Source organism: Sporobolomyces koalae (genome assembly GCF_050403365.1).
Source record: "Sporobolomyces koalae JCM15063 DNA, S_koalae_JCM15063T_v1_ctg16, whole genome shotgun sequence".
In the NCBI taxonomy this organism is placed as follows: Eukaryota; Fungi; Basidiomycota; class Microbotryomycetes; order Sporidiobolales; family Sporidiobolaceae; genus Sporobolomyces; species Sporobolomyces koalae.
In genome coordinates, this window is record NW_027481755.1 from 265,213 (window position 1) to 289,598 (window position 24,386).

General features: G+C 55.0%; 9 protein-coding genes across 9 annotated transcripts; 1 reads left to right on the forward strand and 8 right to left on the reverse strand.

Annotated features, from left to right (window-relative positions):
- Positions 1-659: 659 nt before the first annotated feature.
- JCM15063_003124 (uncharacterized protein) lies at positions 660-3,215 on the reverse strand (the record flags this gene model as incomplete). Its single annotated transcript, XM_076678719.1, has 6 exons — positions 660-1,146; positions 1,212-1,688; positions 1,746-2,302; positions 2,388-2,454; positions 2,535-2,861; positions 2,944-3,215. 6 exons carry the CDS (start codon positions 3,213-3,215, stop codon positions 660-662), a joined length of 2,187 nt encoding a protein of 728 aa, XP_076534211.1.
- A 210-nt stretch (positions 3,216-3,425) lies between these two features.
- JCM15063_003125 (cysteine synthase A) lies at positions 3,426-5,134 on the reverse strand (the record flags this gene model as incomplete). The annotated part of the gene is made up of 9 exons (XM_076678720.1): positions 3,426-3,522; positions 3,595-3,826; positions 3,888-4,150; positions 4,217-4,271; positions 4,344-4,379; positions 4,449-4,512; positions 4,584-4,696; positions 4,769-4,895; positions 4,979-5,134. The coding sequence occupies 9 exons, from the start codon at positions 5,132-5,134 to the stop codon at positions 3,426-3,428; spliced, it is 1,143 nt and encodes a 380-aa protein (XP_076534212.1).
- A 1,494-nt stretch (positions 5,135-6,628) lies between these two features.
- On the reverse strand, positions 6,629-7,945 carry JCM15063_003126 (uncharacterized protein; the record flags this gene model as incomplete). Its single annotated transcript, XM_076678721.1, has 5 exons — positions 6,629-6,832; positions 6,915-7,124; positions 7,201-7,362; positions 7,470-7,594; positions 7,669-7,945. The coding sequence occupies 5 exons, from the start codon at positions 7,943-7,945 to the stop codon at positions 6,629-6,631; spliced, it is 978 nt and encodes a 325-aa protein (XP_076534213.1).
- Positions 7,946-8,524: 579 nt separating this feature from the next.
- JCM15063_003127 (uncharacterized protein) lies at positions 8,525-9,209 on the reverse strand (the record flags this gene model as incomplete). Its single annotated transcript, XM_076678722.1, has 3 exons — positions 8,525-8,721; positions 8,784-9,074; positions 9,131-9,209. 3 exons carry the CDS (start codon positions 9,207-9,209, stop codon positions 8,525-8,527), a joined length of 567 nt encoding a protein of 188 aa, XP_076534214.1.
- Positions 9,210-9,715: 506 nt separating this feature from the next.
- On the reverse strand, positions 9,716-10,697 carry JCM15063_003128 (PRKRIP1 family protein; the record flags this gene model as incomplete). The annotated part of the gene is made up of 3 exons (XM_076678723.1): positions 9,716-10,138; positions 10,217-10,354; positions 10,476-10,697. The coding sequence occupies 3 exons, from the start codon at positions 10,695-10,697 to the stop codon at positions 9,716-9,718; spliced, it is 783 nt and encodes a 260-aa protein (XP_076534215.1).
- A 339-nt stretch (positions 10,698-11,036) lies between these two features.
- Positions 11,037-18,049, reverse strand: JCM15063_003129 (uncharacterized protein; the record flags this gene model as incomplete). Its single annotated transcript, XM_076678724.1, has 11 exons — positions 11,037-11,084; positions 11,152-12,355; positions 12,424-12,534; positions 12,602-13,324; positions 13,393-13,566; positions 13,632-13,785; positions 13,852-13,961; positions 14,023-14,109; positions 14,168-14,295; positions 14,363-14,797; positions 14,858-18,049. The coding sequence occupies 11 exons, from the start codon at positions 18,047-18,049 to the stop codon at positions 11,037-11,039; spliced, it is 6,366 nt and encodes a 2,121-aa protein (XP_076534216.1).
- A 1,170-nt stretch (positions 18,050-19,219) lies between these two features.
- JCM15063_003130 (uncharacterized protein) lies at positions 19,220-19,886 on the forward strand (the record flags this gene model as incomplete). Its single annotated transcript, XM_076678725.1, has 3 exons — positions 19,220-19,307; positions 19,403-19,604; positions 19,688-19,886. The coding sequence occupies 3 exons, from the start codon at positions 19,220-19,222 to the stop codon at positions 19,884-19,886; spliced, it is 489 nt and encodes a 162-aa protein (XP_076534217.1).
- Positions 19,887-19,982: 96 nt separating this feature from the next.
- Positions 19,983-21,923, reverse strand: RCH1 (Rch1p; the record flags this gene model as incomplete). Its single annotated transcript, XM_076678726.1, has 7 exons — positions 19,983-20,179; positions 20,241-20,503; positions 20,577-20,710; positions 20,790-21,092; positions 21,179-21,259; positions 21,320-21,448; positions 21,546-21,923. The coding sequence occupies 7 exons, from the start codon at positions 21,921-21,923 to the stop codon at positions 19,983-19,985; spliced, it is 1,485 nt and encodes a 494-aa protein (XP_076534218.1).
- A 448-nt stretch (positions 21,924-22,371) lies between these two features.
- NAP1 (histone chaperone NAP1) lies at positions 22,372-24,356 on the reverse strand (the record flags this gene model as incomplete). The annotated part of the gene is made up of 8 exons (XM_076678727.1): positions 22,372-22,378; positions 22,443-22,520; positions 22,616-22,913; positions 22,984-23,712; positions 23,883-23,986; positions 24,097-24,137; positions 24,207-24,216; positions 24,298-24,356. The coding sequence occupies 8 exons, from the start codon at positions 24,354-24,356 to the stop codon at positions 22,372-22,374; spliced, it is 1,326 nt and encodes a 441-aa protein (XP_076534219.1).
- Between the last annotated feature and the right edge of the window lie 30 nt (positions 24,357-24,386).

Here is a 24,386-nt window from a genome sequence, read left to right on the forward strand (position 1 = left end):
AGAGTCCGAATTGGAGCACCCTGGTCAGATCTCAGCTTGGAGACGACGCTGTGGAGACACTAGACGGATGATTCGTCGAAACTTCGACGAGAGAGGTTGCGCGGGACTGCGTTCGTCGAAGGCGGGTCGCGGGCTGTGAAGAAGAGTTCGAAAACTCACACAAGCGACCCTGACGGTGGCTCGCGCGGCAGGGCAGGTGCTAGAGCCTAACGCTTAGCCCTCGAGTGCGTGAACGAGCTGGAGAGTCGAGACGAGAGCCGGTAGAGCGGATTGCAGCCGCGAGGGATAAACAGGCGGTGTCGATGCCGGGCGTAACAGCTAGCGCGCGCTGGACCACACGTTCGCGAAAGACGTATAGGCCGACGAGCACCCACGCGGTCGGTCGGGCGACACTGCAAGCTTCGAGTCGAGAGCGGAGCACAGCCGCTCGCTGGAGGCGGTGAGGGCAGCTCTTTTTTCGGGGGAGACACCGACGTCCGATCTCGTACCTCTCATGCTGATCTCTGACCATGACAATGAGGTTTCTTATTGTTTCGGATGTCCTCTACTGGTACTCGATCCTGGTCCGTGGAGAACACAGAAAAGTCGATAAATCACGAACCCCTCTTCGAACTCCTCATAGGATTCGAAGTTATTGCACAGTCGCAAGACTCCGTTACTCAGCGCTCGATCACAGTCGGCACGACTTCGATCCCATCCATGAACATCCTCTTGCGCTTCTCGGGAGGTTCACCCTCCTGATCGTCCTCACTCTCGCTAGTTTGGAGGAACTGCTCGACATCGATCTCGTCGTGCTCATCTTCGTCGCCACTCCCGACCGTCGGATCTTCCCGAGCCCGCCTCCGCTTCGCTTTCCTCGATTCCCTCAGGAATGCCTTTCGCTTTTGTTCCTTGCGGTCCTCGCGACGTTTCGCCCGCTCAACCTCCCGCTCGGTCGGGATTTCAGGGTGAAGCGCGTCAAAGCATCGCTGACATGCGTACGACGGGGTCTCGGACGCGGCAAAGTCGTCGAGGATGTACAACACAGCCGGATCGCGATCGCAGATGTGACATTTCTGCGACACGGGTCGCGAGAGGTAGGTCGTCAACGGATACGGGTCGTTAGAGAGATTTGAAGCGAGTGAAGGATCTGCTACGTGTCGGTACCTTGACATGCAGTTCATCGTCAGATCGATGAGATAGGGGGAGAATGCGGCTTTTCGCGAACGAACCTGACTGCGTCGATTGACCAAACATGCTCATAGTTGCCTTGATGAACGAACAAGTAAGGTTGTCCGATTCGGAACGGAATATCGCCCAATTTAGTCTCGTGCATCGGCGTGCCTTGAGCGTATTGCGGTTTGTTCGGGTCGTCTTGTTTCACTGGCTGTTCTCTTTGTTCTTCAGCCTCTGGTAATCGATCAGCAGGCGCATCGAGACCCAGTAGTTCGGGAGAGATGTAGCCATCTCGGAGAGTGGGGTCGATATTGTCGAATTCCGGAGGAGCAGGAGTCGAGTGAACCGAGATGTCATTTGAATGCGGGTCGACGGGCGAGGGAGCATCCGATACATCTCTCTCGTCATCATCATCGTCGTCGTCGTTGTCGTCATCGCTGTCTCTGTCCCCAATTTCGTCCTGTTGGGACTTTGTCTTCTTTCCGCCTGCTTTCTTGGACCAGTCGATCTTGTCGATCGCTTCGAGCAACATCCTGGAAGTACCCTTCGTCAGCACGTTTCTCGCTATCATAGAGACGAGTCGGACTCACTTGGCGTAATCCAGCTTGCCCTCTCCATTCAAGTCTGGGTAAAACAGCCCTTCGATGCCGAAACAAGCGCCAGCCACTCTTCTCTCCTCCTTCCATCTCGACCTTCTGGCGCCTCGCTGTTCCGTTCTTTCGTCATCAGATCCCTCCCGAGTCCGGTGATTGCGATCTCCGAACGTTCCCGTGATCCGTTTCCTCGTCGCGTGTTCGATGGTTCCCATCTCATCCATCTCTCCAATTCCGTACCTGCCGTCAACCTGTTCCTCAGCTACATCTTCGTCGTTGTTTGAATCGTCATCTTCGTTTCCTTCGTTGTCTTGACGATCGTTCTCATCGTCTGATTCGACCTCGACTGGGATGCCATCGCCACCTACGTTCAAGTTGTCTCTGATTTCCTGCAACGTGTTGGACCCGAGACACACGAGGGTTTGAGCTTGCGGTGTCGTCGAGTGTTTACCAGCGACTTTCGAGATGGGGTGAAAACTGATTGTGATGATCACGCGGGACAGAGGATCTTCCCGATTGCTCGCATCTGCACGAGTTGAAGGTTTCGAAGGTCTCTGCATAAGATACAAAGGGGTTTCCCTGGCGTCAGATTCGACAGTTTCTTTCAACCTCGAGAGTAGAATCGAAATGATCCTTAACGATTTGGGTGAGGCAATTCATGTCGGCAAGTTTCGTCTTCCTGAGGTAGTATTGACTGTCCCAAGGCCTTTCGGAATGCAAAGGGAAAAGACAAGCTTATCAGTATCGTTGGGAGTGATGAAGGGACGAGGGAAATAGGTGACTGACTTGAGAAGGGCAAGAGGGAGATCCAGAGTACCATCGATGAGGGTTTTGATCTCCTTGTCGAGGATGACTTGACCGTCCTCGTCTTCTGGTCCAACTTTCTTACCCGTTCGAACCGTTTTGTTCCTCGAAGGTTCTTCAGGGTCTTCCGCTTCGTCTTCCAATTCGAAAGGGTCGAGATCTGCTTCCTGAGCAGCACGTCTGTTTGCTCTCGTAGGTTGGGCTCGCAGGGCTTCTCCAAACAGGCGGTGTTCGAACGCCTTTTTCAACTCTTGACGATAAAACTGGTTCTCGTACCATTTCGATACATCTTGCTTCAAATCGTCAACCCTAGAATCACGATGAAAGGTCAGGATCCACCAAGAGAGACAGAGAGAGAGCGAGAAGTGTGAAAGAGAAAAAGGTAACGGACTGGCAACGGTCGTTACGAGCGATATGCTGGAGCTGATCATCCCTCGCAAGCTTGTCAAGTTCCCGTTCAACCCGTTCCAACGCGACTTGTGCCTGATTGACGAAATCTCCGCGGTCGCGGTCGTCTCGTAGGTCATGTTCGAGATCCGGCAGGGTTGAAGATGAGAGTTGAACGAGTTCGGAACGAGGTCCGATCGGTTCCGTGTACCAGCGAGACACCCGAGTTCCAGTCGCACCCGTATCGACAGTCGGCTTTCTCCCGCGGGGAGGCATTTCCGGTGCGGCGAAGAAGAAGGCCGACAGCGACTTGCTGCAGGACATTACGCTCAACATCATTTTCAAAATCGAAATGTGCACATTGGCGCTTATTCGGACTTTCGTGCAGATATCTGTGTGATACTTCGTATGATCACAACCCCTCTCAATCCGATACGAGATATCGCAATTTTACTATTTTATTTCCCATATTTCGAACGCGATTGTTCAGGGCAAGACGACATACTTCTGCAGGTTCTCGGGGATCTCCTTGTACAGATCTTTCGAGTCCAACCATTTCCTCGAAAACAGCCTCGATTGATACCTGGTTCGAGAAGGGTAGAAAGTCAGTTTTCTTGACGATGCTTCGTGCAGTGGGGAACGTTCGATTTCTTACCTGTAAGCACCGTCACACAAGATCGTGACGACTCTCGATCCCTTGCCCAATTTCACCGCCAACTCTTTCGCAGCGACGACGTTCAACGCGGTCGAGGCTCCGACATAGATCCCATCGCGATCCAACAGGTGGTAGATCATCCTGATCGTTTTCGAATCTGGCACATGGATCGCTCCGTCGAGCAACTTGATATCCTGGGCCAAGTTGTCCGTAACGCGACCTTGTCCGATACCTAAAGGCAGACATCGTCAGGACTGAATTCAGAATTTCCGGGTAGCAAAAAAGGACTCGACCTTCGGTGATGGAACCTCCAGTCCTCTCGAGCGTGCCCCGGTTGATGTACCCTTCGAGACAACTGCCGGGAGGGTCGGCCAACCAGCACTGAATCTTGCCATCCGACAAGTCTTTCAGACTGCGCGTTACTCCCGCAAGGGTACCGCCGGTACCGGTCGCGCAAATGAACGCGTCTAGTCCGTTGCCAGACAACAATTTCGTTTGCGCGTAAATCTCGGGACCGGTGGTAGTGATGTGAATCGAGCGGTTTCCTTCGTAGTTGCTGCAATTGCGCGGGATCTGGTTAGCTAGAATCTGATTGATAAGACGTCAAGAAATGTCGACAAACTCGAATTGGTTAACCCAGGCCGCGTTGTCTAGTCGTTCAGCATGTCGTTTCGCCTCTGTCGTTACAGTCCCGCGTGCAAGTATCGGTCAGCACACGGAAAGGAAGCTTCGATAAACTGGTGACTCACGGTGGTTGTAGTTTTCAGGGTTCTCGAATGCCACAGCTGCGCACAAAGAGATTGCGGGTCAAATTCCAAGCGGGATTGCACCGAAAGAGACGATGACAACCGTACCTGGAACTGGGTACACTTCGGCGCCCAACATTTTCAACAAGTCGATCTTTTCTTGACTTTGAGTCTGGCATGTTGGAATACATGGCAAAGGGTCAGTTTGCGACAAACTGGAGAGGAGAGCCGAATTTAACTTACGTTTGGCATGTAGATGACACATTTGTACCCTCTCGCGCGGCAGACATGGGCGAGTCCAATGCCAGTGTTGCCAGCAGTTCCTTCGACGATCGTTCCTCCAGGTTTGATCCTGCCTGTTCTCCGGAACCCGCGAACGTTAGTGGGGAAGAGGGGGAAACGGTGGGAAATGGGACGCGGTTAATTACCGGTTTGTTCTGCCCATTGCACGAGTCCAAGAGCAGCACGGTCCTTGACGGAACCACCCGGGTTCATGAATTCTGCCTTGCCGAGGATTTCGCATCCCGTCTCTTCCGACAACGAGTTGATGCGGATCTGCGAGCAAGGTTCGAGGTCAATCTCGCAATGTCGTAATCGAATCGCCGAACTCTTGCCTCGTCTGCAGATCATGAACTCACGAGAGGAGTGTTGCCGATAGCCCCGATGAAGCCATGAACGGGGAGTCCGTGAGGGTGAGGCTGCATCGGAATCGACGCATGATTCGTTTGCAGCAGTCGCGTAGTCGCCGAGAACGCTTGGCGTCGCAGAGCCGGAGTCGCGCGCAGGAACGACATGCTCGAGGTATTGGAACGAGCAAGACGAGGAGCAAGCTTTCGGATGTCGTGCTTCGGTGACACCGCCTCGTTTCTTCACTTCGCGTGCTCTGCCTTACACCCGGCACTACAACCCAGTCTCGCGTAGCTCTCACACTCGCCGACGCTCGGCTCGGCGTTCGCACATCTCGCTCGCAATGCCCGACTGTTGCGACGCGTTCCGAGAACTGTCAACTTCGTCGCGCTCGCCTGCGGTCGTGTCCTTACATTGCCGCTTCCCGTGTGTAGCAATGTGTAGACTATGCTTTGGTATCTCATGCTATTTGATCGGAAAGGTCAAACGAGGTCGCGCGAGTACAATCGAGCCTCGGGCGAGATCTCGGTCACGATATTCGCTCCCGTGCGAGACTTTGCTCGATAACTGGAGCTCTCAGAGTCGTAGTAGCCGTGAGGATCGATTGCTCCCGGCAGTGGGCACACTATGCGAGAGAGGCGACCTGTGCGTCGACATTGATTTCATCATGATCTTCTCATCTTTTTGCTCAACTCCGGTCTCGCTCATCCGCACGCAAGCACAATCATGTACGTCACCGACTGCACCATTTACGGAGTTTCTCCGCTTGGCAAGCTTCACGCTTCGCGACAACGCGACCTGCATGAGGCGGACTGTCCACATCTCGCCTGATCAAACCCTCTCTCTATCTCGCACTGCGAGCCACGCACATCTAAGTCACAACGAAAGTCAGGCAACCACAGAAGAAGGGCGACAGATTCAGGGTCTGGATGGACGGGCACTTGACATGCATGGCGATCTCGGGCGGAACTGACTCTCTTCTCCATCTCCTCGTTGGACACCCACTGTACCGCTGTCGAAACGCAGAACCATGTCCCCTTCGACTCAACAAGTTACGCTCACGTGAGTTTCCGAACTCTCTCCATGTTCGCTCCGCTGCGCGCGGGCGCATCTCTGTGAAATCATAAGGCTCATCTTCGATTCGGGACATGTGCAGCGATGTGTTGAAGGCGCAATACCAAGACCCTCAATCGTGGGCCGCCAACAAGCTCGTCCTGACCGCGATCGGTACTTTCACCGCTTCGATCGTCTTCATCAGCCAGTTCGGAGACTTGCTCGTGCCCCAATTCTAAGCGAACTTGAGTATGCTTTCCAACATCCATGTCCTACTCGATTTTACGCTAATTTGGCCTCGCGCGTTTCCTAGGCAGATCGCCTCATCTTCTTTCTTTGTAAAAGCTTTTTTCCCACCCATCTCCCCCCTTTTCTTTCATTGCCCCTTGCAACAATCGATACCAATGCACTCGTGTCACATGGTTGTCCGAACGACTGTGTCGAGCTCGATCTCTGCGCTGCGAAGCTTGATCGGCGCAAAGGCACAACCGGTAGAGGAGCACTCCGCGATATCCGACTCTCGGTTGAGAAAGAAGGAGAAAGAAGGCGACACAACATATACCTTCAGGAAGGGAGGCATAGACCAGTTCTATTGCGAGTATGCACGTCTATTCGCCCCGTACGCCTCCAGTTCCGACGATGGGTTGTTCACCTCCCAATAGTTTCTTTCCTTGTTCGTACACTCCGAGGAACACGGCACCTCCTGCAGAGATCCATACCACTCGAGGCACGATCCCTCGGAACAACGCTTTCGGGCCTTCGATCGTGTAGATCGATTTCATGGTCGACATGATTCCGCTCGCACCTTTGTTCTGTTCGACGTGAACGGTCGCTCACTCCCAAAAAGTCAGTTGCGCACAAACCGAGAAACAAGAAAGAGAGAGAGGTCCTCACGCTAGAGTTTTGGTTCTGTCCCAACATGATTCGAGTTTTCACCACGTCGAGTGGAGTGGTCAATCCCGCCGCGACTCCTCCTGCGAGACTTCCACAGACGGCACTTTCGTACGCTGGCAAGTCTCGTACGAGTTTCGATTCGGTTCGATGTTGAGCCAACACGAGCTTCAATCGTTCGTACAGTGGGAACTGGAGACAAGTGAAGGGAATCTATGTACAAGCGCGCGAAGAAACGCTCATCAATTCGGGTGCTGACGCGGATGAATGAGGGTAGGGGTAACTTTACTTCTCGTGCGACGGTCGATCCGAACCCTCTGTAGAACCCTCTCAACCCGTTTGTCGTCCACACTTGTCGAGCGATTTGCCAACTTCCGTTCTGACCTTTGACTGTACTCGTTTGTGATCGCTGTTTGACCACTTCCGTTGGCACTCGAATCATACACGCTGCCTGGAAAAGAACAATAACGGTTGTCGTGTCATTTCAGATCCGTGACCGACATGTCAGCATTTGTACCAGGAGAAGGGAAATCTTTCTGTGAAGGAAATGGAACGCACAACTTCTCCTCCCGAGGCCGACAGCATGTGTAGTACTGGCGCCCATTCTTGCGTCCCAAGTGCAGGGAACAATCGGGGCAAGATCGTCCCTTTCAACAATTCATACGTCGTGAAGAACGCAGCAGCTGTTCTCCCGCACCTTCATTAGCGATACGTGACGGACGCCACAGATCTTACAAAGGGCTTGAACGAAACTGACCTCCTGGAGCAGACCCAACGACAGCACTGCCCAACCCGCGATACACGCCCGAGAACCCTCCAGCCTGCCAGAACCCTTGTTGCGCTTGTAACCGGACTTTGAGCGTGTCGATCGGGAAGAATAGTGTATCGACGCTTGTACCAGCCAATCCTCCCGCTATCAGAGCCGTGAGGAAAGGGGTCGCGACTCTGGATGATGTAGATGATGTGGGTTGAACCGGTGTCAGAGTCTCTGTCGTTCGACCAGTAGGAGTAGGTATCGGCGTGGAGACGCTCATGATTGCTTGAGAGTTGTTATAGAGCTGGAGAGAGGTACCGCGAGTCCGATCGGAGAATGTTCGGTGATTTCCGTCGCATCCCGGATTCTCGACTTGGACCTCGAGCTGAGATCTTTGTCTGTGGGGTTTATGACAGTAGCCAAGTAATTTCCCCAAAAAGGAAGAAAGCTTGAATGGAAAGGATGGGATTGCACACTGTTCGATATATGGCTGATTCTGCGGCGTTCCCGAAATTCCAGTGATCCCAGCGCTGGAGCTCACCCTTACATGAACGCTAATGAGTAATGTCGGAGAACAATTGCATCGTGAAACCGGGGAACCGATAAACGCTGCTCGACGGTGTGTCATTCGAGCTTGGATCTTGTTCATGGGAGACTTGCGAGCGGATCCTGTGAGCCTCTCGTTAGACTGACTGACGTTAGAGGTCAGGGTTGATCGGATTGCGCATTCACAGAAAAGGCGGGGCACAGATAGACTGTAGGGGAAGACCAAACAAAAGAGAAAGCCAGCCCACTGTACTCAAACATTCTACGGTCATCCGTCGGGAATCAAGTTGGTCACGGACTAGAGTAACGTTATTCATTCGCCGTGGCGGTCTTGGGGCTGAAATTGCTGCGGAACCTGAGCCGGTCCGAAGGTAACGAAAACTGGCAAGCCTGCAACGGCCGTTTCCCAGTAACCGAAATTCTGCTCGCAACGGACGTCCCGGTAGTCCCACCTCGCAATGAGCTTATCTTGCACGCCGGTGTGCGGGTTTGGGACGTCGCTGTACCGCGCTGACCAACTCAACCGCTTCAGCAAATCCAGCGCAACCGCAATTCGCTTCGAGAGAACGTACCGTAGCGGAAACCACAGTTCAACGGAGTCGCATTGGACATATTGCCCGTGCTCTTGATGCCCGTCCTCGAAAAGGCGGCGAGGATCGCATCTTTCGCAGGCTCTTCGAGCTGCAAGTCAGACCCAATATAGTACTTGCGCCAGATTGGTCCAAACAGGTTGTCGACAGGTTCTACTTGTTTCAGATCCTCGGGTCGAGGGCAGAGGGCCTTGTGTACACGAAATGACGTGTTATCCAAGATTTTGCGTTGTCCAAGGATCACGCCTGGGACCTTAATGCACAAAGCTCCTCCTATCGAGCGACAAAGCAAGTTAGGGATGCTCGTTGGGCCAACTTCGCAAACTTACTGTCACTTATTCCCAGGACGTGAATCTTTGAAAGCACTAGATCGTAGATCGAGCAGCGGAATCGGGGAAAGTTGTACATTGTTCCCTCGGGTAGCAGAGCTTGGCCAAATTCTCGGACAAACTTTTCAATGTGCGTTGCGAGATTGTGTTCGCTTGCCTGTGCAGGGCGGAAGAAGGCAAGGGGTCAGTGTGAGGACTAGTCTGCTTCTACTCCAAGCTGACTTGCCCACTTATCAAAGCGGGTGCGCTCATCGTGATGAATATTTGAGGGGGCGGAGCTCCAATTCATCGCTTCCCGTCTTGAATGGTTGAAGAAGAGAGACGCCAGAGGTTAGGCCAGAGGTTAGGCAAGAGGTTCAAGGGAGACCGCCGACTTTGCCCGCGTATTGTTGCGTCCGTTGCGTCCGTTGCGTCCGCCGTCCGGGGGAGAACAGACCTGCTCAGGGGTCAGGGACCAATGCCTTGTCGGAATCGGGCAAGTCGCCGGGATATGGGGTCTGAGCTGGGCTCGTGGCACGTTCGCTCGATGGCTCTCGTAAATGCTGACACCTTGATTGCAATGACAGGCAGCACCGAGCTAGAGTCTCAGTCGTCATCCTGGATCGAGATCCCGGCCTCCTGGGCTGGTCTCGCAATCTCGTCCTCCTCTCTCGTGTTCCTCAATACTGCCTCCTCACCTGTCACTGCCGAAGCGAGACCCGATTCGGCGGAGCGACTTTCATCCGCTTCCTCGTCTTCACGCTCTTCCGCGCTCTTGAATTTGAACGTTGCACCGCCCGCGAGTTTCCTCTTCTTAGCGTCTCCGCCTTCGTTGGAAGTCCCCACGCCTGGTGCGGATCCGGCGGAAGCTGGGCCTGACACAGCGTTCTCGCTTTCCTTGTCGGTCCCTTTATGCTTCGTCCTCGCTTCCTTTTTCCGTTGTCGCTTCAACCGGTTTTTCGACGTCCGTTCTTCAGCCTCTTGCTCTGCTAAGCGCTGGCGCTCTTCAGCCTCTTGCTTCTGTTTCAGCTGTTTTGGAGGACCATTACGCCGGGGATTTGAATGTCAAATGTCAGTATCTGACCGAGGGGGCGAGGCAGTCTCTACGATATCCTGCAGCTGGGAACCGAGCGATACACCTCGTTCGTCATGCCAGGTGAGGTGGATTTGACCTACGAACGCTTCTTCCTCGTCCATCAGCTTCAGCCGCTCATACTCTCGCCGCCTGCTTTGTTTGTAGACATGCTGCCAATTAGATACAACTCGTCAGCTTCTGTTCCGAATCATGCGAACGTAGTCGCGATACGCGACTAGCCGCCGTGCCCGGGATCCATGACTGTTGATGATGATGCTGAAGGTTGCTTACGAATTCACCACTGCCCGCACCAGCACTACTACCCTGAACGTTCTTCATCATCTCTCTCGGCGGTCGCAACGTTTTCGTGACGCCCTCTTTCGGTCGTTGAGGGATGTAGACGTCCTTCTCCGGGTTCGCAAGCAGCTTGTTCAGTTGGTGTGCCTGGATCTCTGCTGGGGTCGCATTGCGCGACAACCCTTTCGGTTTGCTTGACGAAGTCGAGGGCGCCATGTGCCGTGCGATGTGGTGGAGAACGACTTGTGGGACCGAAGTTTCGGAATTCGACTCGTGTCTCGCCATGCGAATTTCTTCGAAGGATACATTGATACGTTGCAAAGTGATGCGAGAGAAACAGGGACTGAACTAACTGACAAACTACAAACAAATAGAGAAAGAGAACAAGGCAAACTGAAGAGATAAATTCAGAGGACCGGACGAGGCCATCGTGACTGCAGGACACTCAAGGTTGACGGACAAGACTGTAGATCGGGAAGCGTGTGTTAGATAACAGCTGCAGAAAGAGAGAGAGAGCAGCTCGGGGGAACTCACAATTCGAAAACCAAATCTTGTTCAGTCGTCGGTGAACGAAGTTGGCCAGGAGACCGCAAGACGCGGGACCTGCAACACGCCAAGCAGCTGTCAGCCCGCGATCTAGATCGTGCGCGAGGTCGCTGAAGATACTGACCTCGTCCATGAAAGGGTTGACCTGGCCTCTCCCTCCTCCGTCTTCCTCCTCTTGCAATCGTGCGACCCAGTCGGTCCATTCGTCGTAGCTGTCCTCCAAGTCTCGCAAGCCTCTCACGGCGTAAGGGTGCAACTTCTTGTCGTAGCCGGATTGCATCGCCGGGCGGTACTGCGCAGGAATCGGCGGAACGGCCTCGATCCCGCCCTTGTCTTTCTTGAGCAAGTCGAGCGCCGCAGGCGGCAGGATCGAGATGCGCTTCGAGAATCGTAGCGAGACGCGGGGAGACATGGCAGCTTGCGGATCGGGATGAGCGTTGGCAGTCCTGCGAATGGGCGAGGTCGGCAAGAGACCGTCAGGGTTTCCGTTCGGAGTCGGAATGGACGAGGATGGAGAGGTGATTGCGGGTGCTCCCGCCGAGTTGGCGACTGCAGGATCAACATCTGTACGCGTGATGACTCCGTTCTCAAACTCGAAGGAGAAGAACGCTGGACTCGTCGGGCGAGACTTCCTCCGTTGGGAGTCTCGCGACGAGTTCGAGCTAGTGGAACGGTTGCGTTGAGGCAATTGAGGTGATAGGTGACCGTTTCGGGAGATAGCCGACCGGGAAGGCGAGACGACCCCGGTTTCGATCGTTGTCGGCAGAGTCTGCTGCGGCCAGTCTTGTGCGAGCGCGGCTTCGTTAGGTCTATAAGGCACCTCCGATCGTTCGGCAGCGAAAGGCTCGATTCGATTGTCGGCGACAGGAACAATCTTGAGGCCTTTCTTGTTCTTGCCCAATCCGCCTTTGAGCCACGAGACGACTTTGGACACGGTTTTGTTGTTGTCCACTGCACCCCTCTTTGTAGAACCCCCTCCTGTGCTGCTGACGCTCGAAGGTGGCGGCGGAACCCCCCTAACCAGTTCCTGAGGATCATCCTCGTATTCCGCCTCCTCCTCGAATGCCTCGGCCAGCTCGTCGACCGTCCAGGGCGCTTCTTTGACGCCTCGAGTCGAACAGATCGTCGAACGTTTAGGCCGGAAGAAGCTACTGTCTTCGGGAAGGTCTGTGGCAGGCTCGAGCTGGTCGTGACGCTTCCTGATGGCTTCGAGGCGAACATTGAGTAAACCGAACAGGGCGAGAATTCCCTCGTCGGGAGGCAAGTTCGGGTTCTGCTCTTTGGCAACAACACCAAGTCGTGATAAACGCCACACGAGGAGCCGGATCCTGTGGCAGCGTTATACATTAGTATAGTCGCTTCGCAAAGTTCGAGAAAGGCGAACGCTGTCGCGTACCAGAACCCTCGAGTCCCCTGGTTGTACGAGAGGAAGAGACGAGTGAAGACCGCCTCGTCGAGGATGATGCCTTCGCAGAGAGCCGTACGGTCGGATGGCCGAAGTGTGAAGCTGGAGCGAGCACAAGTCTGGTCAGTTGGCTTGCTGCAGCTACGCTGAACAGGGCAGAGAGCCTCACATTTCGAAATGAGCATAAAGGAACGCGATCGTGCGCATGAGCGTGACAGTGTTGTCCGCTTCAAGCAAGATCTTCTTGACAACCGAGAAGAGGAATTCAGAGTCGAACATGTCGAGACAGCGTTCGTCGGGTTTCGAAGGCACAGGCTCGTCTTCGGCCGAATTGCGACTCGCAGAGGTCGGGAACGCAAGCTTGAAGATGAGGGCCTCGATGTAGTCGAGCAGAATGAAGATGCTCCGAGTGTCCCACATGGAGGTCCGCTTGATGGATGCCCGGATCCAGACCTGCATCATCCTGCTAAATGCGAAGCGCCGCGCTGCAGCCGATGACGTCTCCTCGTCCGATTCGCCTGCACCTGCGAGAGCGCCCCCGACAATATCGAGCATGGTCTGCACGAGACGACGGTGCGCAAGCTCCAACACTTTGGGTTTCGCTCCGAAGGAGAGATTGGCCGAGTCGTTCGTGTTGAAGTTGGAAGTATTGGGTCCCATCGAAGTGACGGATCGGAGGTTGCGATGCACCAACGCATCACTCTTTTCAAGCAGGGATGCTGCGACGAGCAGGAAGCCAGGTGCGGTAATGACGGTCGCTGGCGCCAACGGAGGCAGCTCGACAACGTCGTCGCGGGCTTCGATCGGGACGAGGTAGGACGCGAGCTGCTTGTGATAGGCCCGATAGAACGAGAAGGGAAGGTCCGAGTCGGATGCAGTCCATCGTATTAGCCTGTCAATAGGAGAATCGCGGGTCAAACTCTGACAATTACGGAGGATGCGATGAGGAAATCGGCTTACCAGTTGCCAGTCATCTCGATCGAAACATCGCCGTCCTTGATCAGATATTTATCGTCCTCCTCCACTTGGCGGATAGGCGAAGGGAGTAAGAAGGTAGTATACGCTCTGAAGTCCTGAAGACAAAGTCGTGAGAGGTGTTCAGGGAACGCGTCGAGATCGACGGGCGGGATACGGCTGAGCAGCAGATTGGGAGACGAGTCAGCTTTAGGCGATGGCGCATGCGACGGAGTGCTGCTCACTTTTCGTCAATGCCTGCTTCGTCGAGAATACGCTTAAGACCAGCCCTCTTTACTTGAGGCAAAGCTCGAAGCAACTTGAGACCGACGCCCTCGATGCGCCAAAACGCGAGTGCGAATACACGCCCAGAAAATCCAAGCGTATTGGCATACACGGCTGCGGACCCCGAAGTCATGATCAGTCAAAGCAGCTGAGTCTGTGGCAAACGACCGGACTGCTTACCCTTCTCGTTGAGCTTCTCGACAGCAAATTGTAGGATGGACACAACGGCGCGCTTGTAGCGTGCTTGACCTGCGAGATCGTTCTCGAGGGTCGCAGCCGACAGGAAATGGCTATAGAGCGCAAATACGGTCAGACGAGTCAAGCTAAGCCTGAATGAGAAATGTCCGGTACCTCTCGGCGATCCCGGCGAGTCCCTCGAGACAAGCACCACGGTGTGTAGGCTGCATCTCTGCAAGCTCGCGCGTTAGAATCGAGATCCTGAAGATACGAGATTTCGGTAAGCATTGAATCTACGCTGGTGAATAGAACGGCGCACCATCCGAATAGAATGTCTCGCTGTCGCCGTGCGAGCCTCTCGTTCGTGCGCGTCGCTGGACGGTCTTCTTCTTTCTTGAGGAACGGTAAGAGAGTGCCAGTAAGCAGCGGAGCCCGGTCCGGATGGTTCTGAAGGACCGCTTTCGTATACCTGTGGTTTCGAAAGCATCGTCAGGGTTTGCATACGCGTGCAGACCAGAGATTGTACAACTTGCAAGCCAAGCGTATCCTCAATTTCGAGCCAGGCAGAGCTCATGCTCGCATCACTACCGACTCCAGAATCTGGGATTTTGCCTCGTTTCTTCCACGGCTTAGCCTCATGGACAGGAAGGCGTTGAGGTGTTGCTCGGAGACTGTCGGATCGAACGAGAACCGGAGCGGCAGTACGGGAAAGAAGTGGCGATTCAGCATCCTGCAATCGCGAGCCTTCCGATCGCTTGACGATTTGAGCAGTAGATATGACAGGCGGCGCAGTGTCGGATCCAGAAACGGATGGGGTAGACTGGCCAGAAGAAAGTTGGCCGTTCTGCGCAGTGTAATTCGGGGCAGTCGGGGTTGCTGGAGAAGGGGTGAGAGGCTCGCCGTGTTCGTCCGCGAGCGACATCTTCGACAGCTTCGCAGAAGCAAGAGTCTGATATGCAAGAAAAATTTCAGCACCCAAGCTGAGTCAGACGAATATTATGCGACGCACCAGTAGGTTATCGGTGCTTGGTCGTCGGGGGATTGCTTCCCGATCTGTCAGCAAATCGAAGCTTCGCCTGCCTCCATACGTCTCCCCGTGGCCACTATCGCTCATCGATCCCTGCCATTGTGCTTTTGGCTCCCGCTCGCGACCGAGACCTCGCGCGAGCATGTCGTCGCTTTTCCTGCCAGCCGCCAAGCTCATACCAAGCAATGGCTTCTTCTTCTCGGGGACCGACTTGTTGTTGCTGTCACCGAGATTGAGCAGACTTGTCAGGCTCGAACGGCGAGGCGGTTTGCGTGGACGTGCAGGTTCTTGTTCATTGTCTTTGAGCGGCATGGTCCACGACCGCACAGCTGCAGCCTCGGCGGCCTGGTTGTCTTTGTTGCTGCTGGATCCTGTGAATCGCTGCACAAGCCGACGACCGAAAGGAATCGAGGATGCCGAAGACGAAGACGACGTTGAAGGTCGCGCAGCGTGAAAAGCTTGCGAACTGGCAGGTTCTGACAAAGGGAGAGCCGTGAAAAGAGCATTATCGCCGCGGGCCTGGTACCCAAATTCGTTCGAGTCTCCGCGAGTCGAGTGAGTCTGCCGCGACGAAGCGTTCGAGGAGATGGAGCCATGCCCGCGCGTACTCCGGTCGCGGGTTGTCGAACCGGAGACCACCTGGAACCCGGAACGTGAACCGGAGGATGTCGAGGGAGAGTGGCTCGAATGCTCGTTGCGCTGTCGCAAGCGTGACAACTGCCGCGTTAGCGCATTGTTCCCGCTTGTCGTACGCTCGTGACCCGATCCATATTGGGTGCGCTGCGCGACGGCCGATGCAGGCGGAGTACGGTCATCGACGGGAGAATGCGAGGGAGACATTGGAGTCGGCGGCAGAGTCTTGTCGAAGGAGAGATCGCCAGAAGTTGGTTCGAAGCTGAGCGGAACGGGCGAATAAGATCGGGGCGCAAAGTCTTGCGAAGCCTCAAAGATTGGTGCGTAAATCTTATTGGGTTCCGGTGTTCGCGTCCTCTGTTCCGTGTCGCGCTCGTGATCGCGGTCCTGGTCTTTGCCTGTCGTCGAGCCGAATGAGAGAAGACTGGCGAGACTCCTTCTCCGTCGACGCTTGACGGGCTGTGGACTGCCGCCGCCGGTCCCGACGCTGGCCTCGCTGATGCTGCCGGCCGTCACGATGGACCGCATCGATGAGATCGAGTCTCCCTTCCTCCGCATTCTGCCCATCGCCCCAACAAAGCCAGACGGAGTCCTCCTTCCGCTCTCTGGACCAGCATCGCGCTCGCTGTCAGCATAGGCTCCCGAGAGGTCTCTGTGGTGTCGAACCTCCGACTCTGCAATCGACCCATTTGTGGGCAAAGCCCGCTCCATCTCGAGCTCTAGTTCCAATTTGAGATCGACCTTTGGAGCTTCCTTCCTTGGCACCGTGCGCGTCAGAAGTGAAGCTGAAGAAGGCGTTGACGCGAAAGCAGGGCGGTCGCTAGTCGAGGAAGACTCCCGACTTCGCACCGTCGCCGGAGTCGCTTTCGTTGTGGCCGAGGACGGATCTCTAAAGCTCAACAAGTCGCTCAAGCCGAACAAAGTGTCCGAGTTGCTGAACGACGAGCCAAAGTCGAAATCGAGGTCGAGAAGCGGTGGTCCGGTCGAAGTTGCAAGCGTCGTTGACGGACCTGTCGACTGTCTCGAGCGAGATGAGGTGTAGCCGCGTAGTGGAGAGCCCGTGGCAGCGACGGAGTTTGTAAAGGACGCGCCCGTAGAGTCACAGGAAGGTCGCGAGCTGATCGGGATCGACGTCGACGAATCAGAGTAGGGCAAAGACGAGGCAGACGATTCTAGGTGGCTCGTAACGCTCGATCCAAGTGTCGTGCTGCGGTGTGTGTCGAGAGACCGTGCTGAAGTCGCAGCAGAATCAAGCCACCCTTGCGGGTCTGGGGTACGAGGCCTAGGTCGGTCCATCACAATGCGGCTCAGACTGTGTCCATCTGAGCTACCGCCTGTCGCAGAGAACATGCTAGGCGAGTCTAAAGTCTCCGGACGGTAGCGGGTCCCGTCTTTAGCCGGCGCAGCGAGACCTCGTCGCTCTTCGTTGAACAACAGCCACGAATCGGGCGTTTTGGGTCGAGGTCGATCGAGAATGCTCATCGGCGCTGCATTTCGCTGCAAAGTGGAAGACTCGACAGTTGGAGTCCTGCTGGTAGTCGACACCGGTGATAAAGACCCAAACGGATCAGGGGTCTTTGAGCGCGGTCGCTCCAGCACAGGCGAAGGTGGCGGGAGAGTCCATTTCTCGGAGCTGCCTTCGCGCTCGATCGTGCGTGAAGACAAAGCAGCAGAAGATCTGGACCCACTCGAGGCTGTAACGAAAGTCTGCGAGATGGCTGTCGGCGCTGAGGCTTCCTCCGGAGTCTTGGGCCGCGGTCGATCGAGAATGGAAGCTGTCGGCGCTGAGAGCGAAGCAGATGCAGGGGCGAGAGGTGTTACAGCGGTTCCGGTCGGGAGAAGCTGGGGAGTGGACCGCGGAGACGCAATTGGAGTCGTGTTTTTAAGGGTCGACGTCGAGGAAGATGAAGACGTCGACAGATGCGAATGCGAAGAAAGTGAAGGCTGAATCGACTGGCGATCATTCGGTCTCAGTCGTTCATCTGAGCCTCTAGGTGTGCCGGCGCTCGACGCAGATCGAGGTTGTGGTCGCGAACTCGTTCGGATCGCAACCCGTTGTGTAACCCCGAATTGACTCGGAAAGCTCATTGTGCTAGCCAATCCGTTGATCGAATCTGCAAGTCGACCTTCGCCAGATCGTTCTGACCCGGCTCCTGGACTCGGGTCCCTCCGCACATATGCCTGTTGGCCTTCGGTCCGGATGGAGGGGCTGCGTCTGACCGGCGGTCCGAGGACGAGAGAGCTTGACGATGTGGGTGAAGTCGAAGGGATGAAGCGTTGAGGCGCTCCGGGAAGCTGCACATTGCCCCTGCCGTTTACGAATGGTCGTTGAGGCGCGAGTTGCGTCCAGGACTTCGACTGCGACATTCCGGTGGGCGGTTCGGCATGACCATCTGGGGCACCAGAGGGCTTTGGCGGAGTTGGCGGGCCAACGTCGTCGGCGCGAGGTCGCTGCGAGGTAAACGACGGCTTGCGATTGACAGTGAATGGAACCGGTGGAGGCAGCCTCGCGAGGGGCGGGGATCCGGCACTTGCGCTCATGCTGCCTGTGAGCAGACCAAATCTATAGGAAATGCGAACAGGCGTCAGGGTTCCTCTTCATCGTCAACCGGCAGGCTACCCCTGACAGGATCGAAGGCGAGGAGGAGGTCTCGCACCTCTAGCCCTTTCAATATTGTGGATGTTGGGTCCAAGCGGTGTCTGATCCTGGCCTCGAAGGTGCGGAATGCACGAGGCTAGCAGTGGTAGAGCCTCGTGAGAGGTCCCTCTCAGCTCCAATTAGCGCGTGCACCCTTACTTCTCGACTCTGTTCTTTGCCGCAGCTGACGCTCGCTGTTGCAGCCCTGAGGTGGCAGAGTCGTGGACCGCTAGAGTCGTCGCGTGGTCGACTTTGAACGAAGGATGTCGGTGTGCTGGAGAGCAGCTAAATGGGTACCTTCGACGCGCGCACGGGGTGCCCAGCTGAATGGATTCTGTTCGCGCGCGAGCTACGCTGATACACTTCAGATTATCTTTAATAGGTCATGTAGGCGCTAGACGCGTACGAAATACAATTATGTTATTAAGCAAGAAGTTCCGCGGAGATTGACGAATCGTTGGACGGAGCGATCTGCTCCAATGAGTCGGCAGCGCAGTGGCTGGCAGCTGAACCTACGGTGCAAGAAGCGGTATCAAGGCAAACACTCGGCGAGTAATCCATCTAGGAAAAAGGTTCCGAAATGTCCATGCGCACGGTTGCTTTTGCATGGCTTTTCATCCTTAGGGATCACATCGGAGAACGTTGCATGTTCTCATTCTGCTTGTAGGTCACAGTCGATATCTGACGTCGCAGAGCGACCACAAAAAGGGTTACGCTCGACCTTCAAACTTTGACATCTATCACGGACCGGAAAGACTCCCTCAAGCACTCCTTCCGCTATGCGTCTCTTACGCCATCGGCACAGAGCTATATTAATGCAAAGTGCGATGCGATTTGCGGTTGTAGCGATGCCATTGTCAGCATGGTGCATCGCAGACGAACACCAGTGCTCAGAACTCACAGGTCGACACCATTTTATCACAGCCTGCCAGGGTTATTCAAAACAGTCTGTCCTTCTCTGCACCGAAAAGTATGCAATTGACGATCCCGGCGAACTGTTCGAACCGACTAATGAATTTCATTTTCGACTTTCTTCCTTTCTTCTTTCCCCTGTCCTGCATTCTCCCACAGCCATGCTGCGACTGTCTCTACTCTTCGCTGTGCTGCTTCTGGGTACCTGTGTCCGGTCACAGACCGCCGCGTCCTTCCCGCCTCTCGTCTGTAAGTCTTCTCGTCCCGCCGCCGGCAAACTCGGGGTTTCCCCCACTTCCTCCACTCTCTCGCGCTAAACACTCCTTCCATATGCCGCTTTCCAGACACTTATGATGGCCAATCAGCTCCATCATCCCTATTGCAAGCCATCTCGACCGCTGCCGCGCCGTACAACTCGATTCTCGCTTCGAGCGCGACCGACACGGCGACCGGACTCGTAGGAGCGTTCCCGACGACCGCCACCGTTGCAGACACGAATTCGCCCGTTGCAGTCTCGACTCGGGACATCTACAGTTCTGGACAACCGCAAGTTTCGCTCTCCTGCTTGCCCGATCTGTGCTTTCATTCTTCCTGACACCCGTTTCTTTTGTTTCTTTTCCGAAATACAGTGGCGAAGTCTTGTCGACAAATACTCGAGCGCCTTACACAAAGATTGGCACTGTGCAAACGACTTTCTCGACAGGGACTCAGGGCGCTCGGGCAACAGGAACATCGGGGTCCGCGCGGAGCCAGTCGCCACAGACAGGCCTCGTCGTATCTTGCTCTGCAGTTTTGGGCAGCGTCGTACTCGGAACCATGTTGGTGTGATCGGTCATGTTCCCTCCCTATACGTCTTGGCCCGGTGTATCAGTCGAATAGGGTTTTGTTGCAACAGCGATTCTATAACAATACGTGGATGGTCTATTATTTGCCTGTATCAGTCCCTGCTCTCTTCTCGGGGTCTATGCTATCGGCTCGATTGAGCCGTCTATGCCATGATTTGAGGATCGCTACCGTGATTTGACCGAGGACGATCTGGGACCCCTGATACAGTACGATCGGTAACGAGATGATGCCTCCAGCTTGCGACGGGAGTCCGCCGTACAGGATTGCAACGATGGCTAAGCATTGAGAATCTGGTCAGCTTTCAGTAGCGACATCGAGGTATCAGACCACACCTACGGGCTCCTAGCGCTGCACCTTTCGCCGCTCCACAGAACAACAATGCGATTGTAGTTTCAGGATCGAACAAGGCACCCTTGATCCGGCTTGGTCCTTCGGTCGCGAGATTTTTTCGTTGCCGTATCGGAACGAGACGGGCAATGGCGAAAAGGAACAGGGACAAGACGAGGTAAAGCCCGACATTGACCGTCACGATGAACGAGATTGCTTCTCCCGTCAGGATTTCGAAAGCGTTTTCGTAAAATGCTGTCGAAAATGTCGACCTGGAATCCAAAAGATATCGTACAGGTCAGCTTTTTTCGGAACAGTGGATCTGGGTCAGGTGGAGAAGCTCACCAAACTACGCCAAGCAGACAAAGCGAACCGACTTTGCCTAGTCGCAACTTGGTACGCACAAGTTTCGTTTGTCGTGGCCAGATGTACTGAATGAGTTCTCCAACAAACAATGGAATAAATACCGTGTATCCAAGCTTGAACATGACCCATCCAGAATGCGAATCAGCACGGAAATCGACGTTTCAATGATGAGACGAAGGATGAATCGCTCACTTGCTGGATCACCTGACGATAAACCTCCCCTACTCCACCACCGCCTCCGGCATCAGGTCTCCCGAAATCCCATCTCGAAGACGAGAAGAACATTTCTAGGAGAGCTGGAGACAAGAACGTGCCGACCAAGTTGCCTAGGACGACTTCGCACGTCGCGGCAGCTTCATCTCCGCCTGCTTGTCCCGTCATGACGACGTTCGAAGATACTGTCGTGGGTACGACGCTCATGACTTGCATCCCGATCAGCGCGTTCGGGTTGAAGCGCTTGAATTCGGGATCAGCCGCACGGACGCAGTTGACGATCTAGTTTGACCAGACTTCATCAGCTGTCGAGATACTTTCGCTGACTGATTTGGAACCATGTGGGCAATGTTGTGGGAGAAACTTACAGCAAAGACGATCGTCGGAAAGACAAAGAAACAAGTCCCTTGCGTCACGAGGTGCAGCTTCCAGTCGCTCGCTCTTGTATACTAACAGCTTGACAAGGTGGTTAGCAAAAGATCACAACAGAGCTCTTAAAGGAAACTGACGAGATTGCGTAAAGGCAAAGTCAAGCCCGAAACGAAAAAGATGATCGCGACAAGGAGGTATTTGATCGTGTATTCTGCTCGCAACACACCTCCAGTTCTCGCGACGTTTGGGAATGCCGCAGCCATCCCCTATCCATGAGAGATAGATTCGCGTATAAGAAGAACAGAGTGTCAGCGAAAGATTGCCCAAAATCAACATGCTGTGGGAAATGTAGCTCGAACTGACGATGACAAACCCGACTCCGAGAACGAACCACTGATCGAGTAAGAACTGTAAAGCTCTTTTCGTTCGATACGAGATTTTGCTCCCAACTCGAAGAGATCGTTTGTTCGGATGCGGTCGATCATTCAACTCCTCCTCGTCCTTGACGCGAGAGCGTTTCTTGTCTTGCTCTTCAACGAGATCAGTAGGATCTCTTGAATCGATCACGGTAGCTGCATCGTCCTGATCCGGTCCATCCAAGTCTTCTTGACTTGGTTCGAGAGATTCCCGCGTTGGTGTGATTGACCTTGAAGTTGCTGCTGCATCGGTCGCTGCATCGGTCGCTGCGTCCGGATCGCTGTGCTTCACAAACGCAACTTCATGTTGTGCGGTCGCGAGCATGCGTTTCGAATCATAGAAAGAAGAGCCAAGAGAAGAGAATTGCCGTCTCCGCAGCTGTCAAATCTTCAGATTCCCGCCGAGCCGTAATCCGTTCCGATCGTTCCGAGCCGCAGGAGTAATCGCGGCCGAAAAGCACGACATGATTCTGTTTTTGTCTTTCGCCTACATATCAGCGAGGGCTGCCGAAAACTAGCGCCCGTGGACGCAGAACGGTCGAGAGGCAAATCGCGCATGTACAGAAAAGCGCAAATCAAGGAACTGAAAAGTGCTGTATTGTTTGACAGAGATCGTTTGTTAAGAGGTGAAGAAGAAGAAGAAGCTAGTTTGCTAATGGGGAAAGACGTAGAAGTAGAGAAACCGTGGGGGATCCTTGGAGAAGAGAGGCAGGGAGGGAATAGGAGAAAAGAATACGAATGCGCGACGGTCCTCGGGTCACGAAATTTGGCGTTTATTGTCTGAAATGACGAGACACTGGGGTCAGGATGGAGAACGGTGAAGAGAATAGAGGAATGAACGTACTGTTTGCACTCGGCGGGATCTTGAGGAGTGTTGCCCTGAGGAGGAACAGGCGCACGTCGGGGTGCCTCATCTTCATCACTTCGAGAAAAAGACCCTCGGCTCGAGTCAGTCTCCATCATCCAGACTCTCGCGGACAGCGGTAGCATTAGTCGCCAGTCAAAAAAAAAACTCACGAGTCTTCCTCGTCCTCGTCAAACTCGTCGTCAAACTCGTCGCTGTCAAAGTCGTCCGGGCCGCCAGCGCCTTGCTCGTACCTGAGCGCCTTACCGGTGAAAAAGTCGATCGCGCGGGGGATCACTCGCTCCTTGAGGTCCTCGCCAATCTGGTAGTCGAGTTCGAGCTTCTCGTCGAGGTCGTCGTCGATCGAGATGTCGGAAGCGTCGTCGGCTGTGGGAGGTTTCGGGGGCGAGAAGAACGAGAAGAACGAGTCGGTCGGGACTGCCTTCTTGACGATGCGGGTTTGGTTGGTGTCTAGCAATCATGTACAAATGCTGCGTCAGTTTCGACGGTACTTGACTAGACGGTTTACTCGCACACTCACTCTTGTTACGCTGCTTCTTGGTCTCAATCTTGACGGTGAGGTCCTTGCCCTCCTTCCAGTTGATCTTGGTGCCCTCGGCGTGGTCGTACACAAAGTCTCCCTCGTATCCAACCTCGTCCTGGTAGTAGTAGCTCTTCTCGAGCTTGGTGTTCTCGAAGAACTCTTTTGCGCCTTCGGCAAAGTCAAACACGAGCGTGAAGCCCGACTTGTCGCCAGCCGGGTACGCGACGCGAATGTCGACGAGGTGCTTGAGGGCCTCCTCGTCGCGCTCGGTGATGAGTTCCGACAGGCCGAGGTGGTTCTTGAGGGTCGTGAGCCAGAACTCGGGGATACCCTTCGGGGCCTCGTCGAGCTCCTCTGCGGTGGGCTTGACTCCCTTGGGCTTCTTGTCCGCCTCGTCCTGCTCTTCTTCCTCCTCCTCGTCGTCAAAGTCCGACTCGTCGTCCTCGTCCTCCTCCTCGGCCTGGACCCCCTTCTCGATCTCGTCGGCCTTGGGCTCTGCCTTGCCCTCGACGAGTTCCCGCCTGCGCTCGTACAACGGGCGGTACTTCTCGGCGTACTTCTTCTCGAGCTCAAAGATGTCCTTCTGGAACTCGGCCTCGAGAGCCGAGTGGTCACGCTGCACGCCCTTGAGGGCGGTGAGGCGGTACTGGATCGCGGTGGGGAGCGACTCGACGTATCCCGACGAACGACCGATTAAGCCCGAGAGGCGACCTTGCACGAGTTGAGCTACATAGTGCGGTGTGAGCGGGAGCGCGAGCGAGCGGCGCGTGTCGGTGTACGCGCAGGAGCGAGGGCGAAACGTTGCGTTTCGGAAAATGCGGGGGGTTGGGGGAAATGCGACCACTGTGGTCAGCGCCGCGAGGATGCGCACAGGTCGGTACTCGAGCGAGACTCACCAAAGGCAGGGTTTCCGGCGAGGGCGGCCATGCCCTGAGCATCTCGCGAGCCGATGGTCTCGACCTCATCTTCCTCACCAAGGGTAGGAGGGATCTGAGGGCGCCTGCACACGATGAAATGGCTACGTCAGCTTGTGTCACAGGCAACAAAAATTCCAGACCTAGCCAGATGTGTGTGCACGGGACTGCCGCAGCGGGAGGAGAGATTACTCACGAGACGAGGGACGAAGTGAGGTTGTTGACAGCGGGAGTGTTCTAGCAGCAGCGCAGAGCAGGGTCAGTTGTGGTCCATCAGTCACTGCACAGCACGCAGATGAGGCTCACTTGAGGGGTCCTGTCGCGCGCGATGAGGTTGAACCGGGTTAGCTTTTCTAGACGAGACGAAGCCACTCGATGCAACGAGATGCGCGCTCACGGGGCAATCTGGCCACCAGGACCGAGACGAGTGGGATCAGTGGGCATGTTCTGGGCCATGACTGCAAGCGTAGAGGATTGAGGGTGGTG